This window comes from Pangasianodon hypophthalmus, chromosome 20, assembly GCF_027358585.1.
Source record: "Pangasianodon hypophthalmus isolate fPanHyp1 chromosome 20, fPanHyp1.pri, whole genome shotgun sequence".
NCBI classification, from domain to species: Eukaryota; Metazoa; Chordata; class Actinopteri; order Siluriformes; family Pangasiidae; genus Pangasianodon; species Pangasianodon hypophthalmus.
In genome coordinates, this window is record NC_069729.1 from 611,424 (window position 1) to 613,345 (window position 1,922).

The window sequence follows — 1,922 nt, forward strand, 5'->3', positions numbered from 1 at the left end:
ATTAAACACCTTCATGAGGAATAATCTGAGTCTCGATCGGATTAAACACCTTCATGAGGAATAATCTGCGTCCTGATCGGATTAAACACCTTCATGAGGAATAATCTGCATCCTGATCGGATTAAACACCTTCATGAGGAATAATCTGCGTCCTGATCAGATTAAACACCTTCATGAGGAATAATCTGCATCCTGATCGGATTAAACACCTTCATGAGGAATAATCTGCGTCCTGATCGGATTAAACACCTTCATGAGGAATAATCTGCGTCCTGATCGGATTAAACACCTTCATGAGGAATAATCTGCGTCCTGATCAGACTAAACACCTTCATGAGGAATAATCTGCGTCCTGAAGATCAAAATTAAACACCTTCATGAAGAATAATCTGCGTCCTGGTGTAATCCAGATGCAGGAGGCCATTAGGTGTGAACACGGTGTTAGTGGGAGTCGGAATAACTTTTATAAACACACTCTGTGCACTTTTCACTTCCTCAACTCTGCACATCACCAACTCGAGTGCAGGGGGCAGGTCAGAACCCACACAGAGAGAACTTTAACTTGTGTATTGAATCTGTGTGTGTGTGTGAGTGTGTGTGTATGTGTGAGAGAGAGAGAGTGCGTGTGTGTGTTGAATGAGTGTGTATTTGATGGATGTTAGCGTGTTTTATTGGTGCTGGTGCTGTGTGAGGAGCTCGGACAGGAGGGATTTATACCCTGCAGAACTGCAGTAACCTGAAGAGGCTTTGCCATATCAACACCTAGTAAGAGTTAATCCACAAACATCCACCACACACACACACACACACACACCAGAGCAGCTAGCACTGCCCCACACACACACACACACACACACAGGTGAAAACACTAAATCATTGCTCATGAAAACACACAGAACATTCCTCATTTCCTTTCAGAATGAACAGAAATAGTTTTCTGGGGTGGCACCGGACACGCAGCGCTTCTCCTATAAAAGGAAAAGGCAGGGACTAGCCTAGCCTAGCCTAGCATATCATATCATAGCTTGTCTTAGCTTAGCATAGCATAACACCCGGAGCTGAGCTTAGCCTAGCAACCCTGCGACAGGCCTTACCATGTTTGCGACGGTCTCGGAGAGATAAATACGCGGTCCCGGGTGAGTCTAAGCGCTCGTCTCGGAGGCTGTTTGCTGGTTCGGCTCGGTTCGGTTCGGTTCGGTTCTCTCGGCGCTACACCGTGTTTTTAGCCGTGCCGAGCGGATGCTAGCAGCTTTCTCCTCGGAGCCCAGCCCTGTCAGCGCAACTCACTTCCTCAACCGGGGAGGGGGGGTGATGGTGGGAAAGGGGCGGGGCCACGCGAAAAGAGGCGGAGACTGCAAAAAAAATAAAAAAGAGCATATCCGGGTCGTGTTAAGGCCTAGCGCCACCAACCAATCAGAGAGAGGTAAGTTAGGCATGGCCATGTATGGAACAACAGAGGGCGTGGCCTGGGCCGGCCGGAGTGCAGTACCGCGTGCAGCCGATAGAGGGAGCGAGAGAGAGTTTCTTCTTCAATTACTCTGTATACAGCGCCTTTTTTTGCACTTTTTTTGTTTAATCTATTGGTATTCTATTTTGTTTTGTGTTTTTATTTTATTTCTCCTGTTTTTACTCTGCCTTTCCTTTATACCTTCTTTGGAAATACACATGTACAATTATTCGTCATGCTAATAAAGCACATGAAAACTGAGAGAGAGAGAGAGAGAGACTATATACTTAGACTATAGACTATATTTACTGTTTTTTTTTAAATTCTATTTATTTGTATGTATGTGTGTGTGTGTATATATATATATATATATATATATATATATATATATATATATATATATGTTTGTGTGTGTATATAGATAGATAGATATGTGTATATCTTTTTTCTTTTATTATTATTATTATTATATCTA

The 1,922-nt window shown here is 43.4% G+C and overlaps 1 protein-coding gene across 2 annotated transcripts in view; it reads right to left on the reverse strand.

The window, feature by feature from the left end:
- Positions 1-1,310, reverse strand: part of capzb (capping actin protein of muscle Z-line subunit beta) — a 14,324-nt gene extending 13,014 nt beyond the window's left edge. The window contains exon 1 of one of the 2 annotated variants that reach the window (XM_034314246.2): positions 1,095-1,310. In XM_034314246.2, the coding sequence (XP_034170137.1) occupies positions 1,095-1,097 (3 nt within the window). In that variant the 5' untranslated portion in view covers positions 1,098-1,310. The remainder of the gene's footprint in view (positions 1-1,094) is intronic. The other variant, XM_034314248.2, reaches the window with a different exon arrangement.
- Between the last annotated feature and the right edge of the window lie 612 nt (positions 1,311-1,922).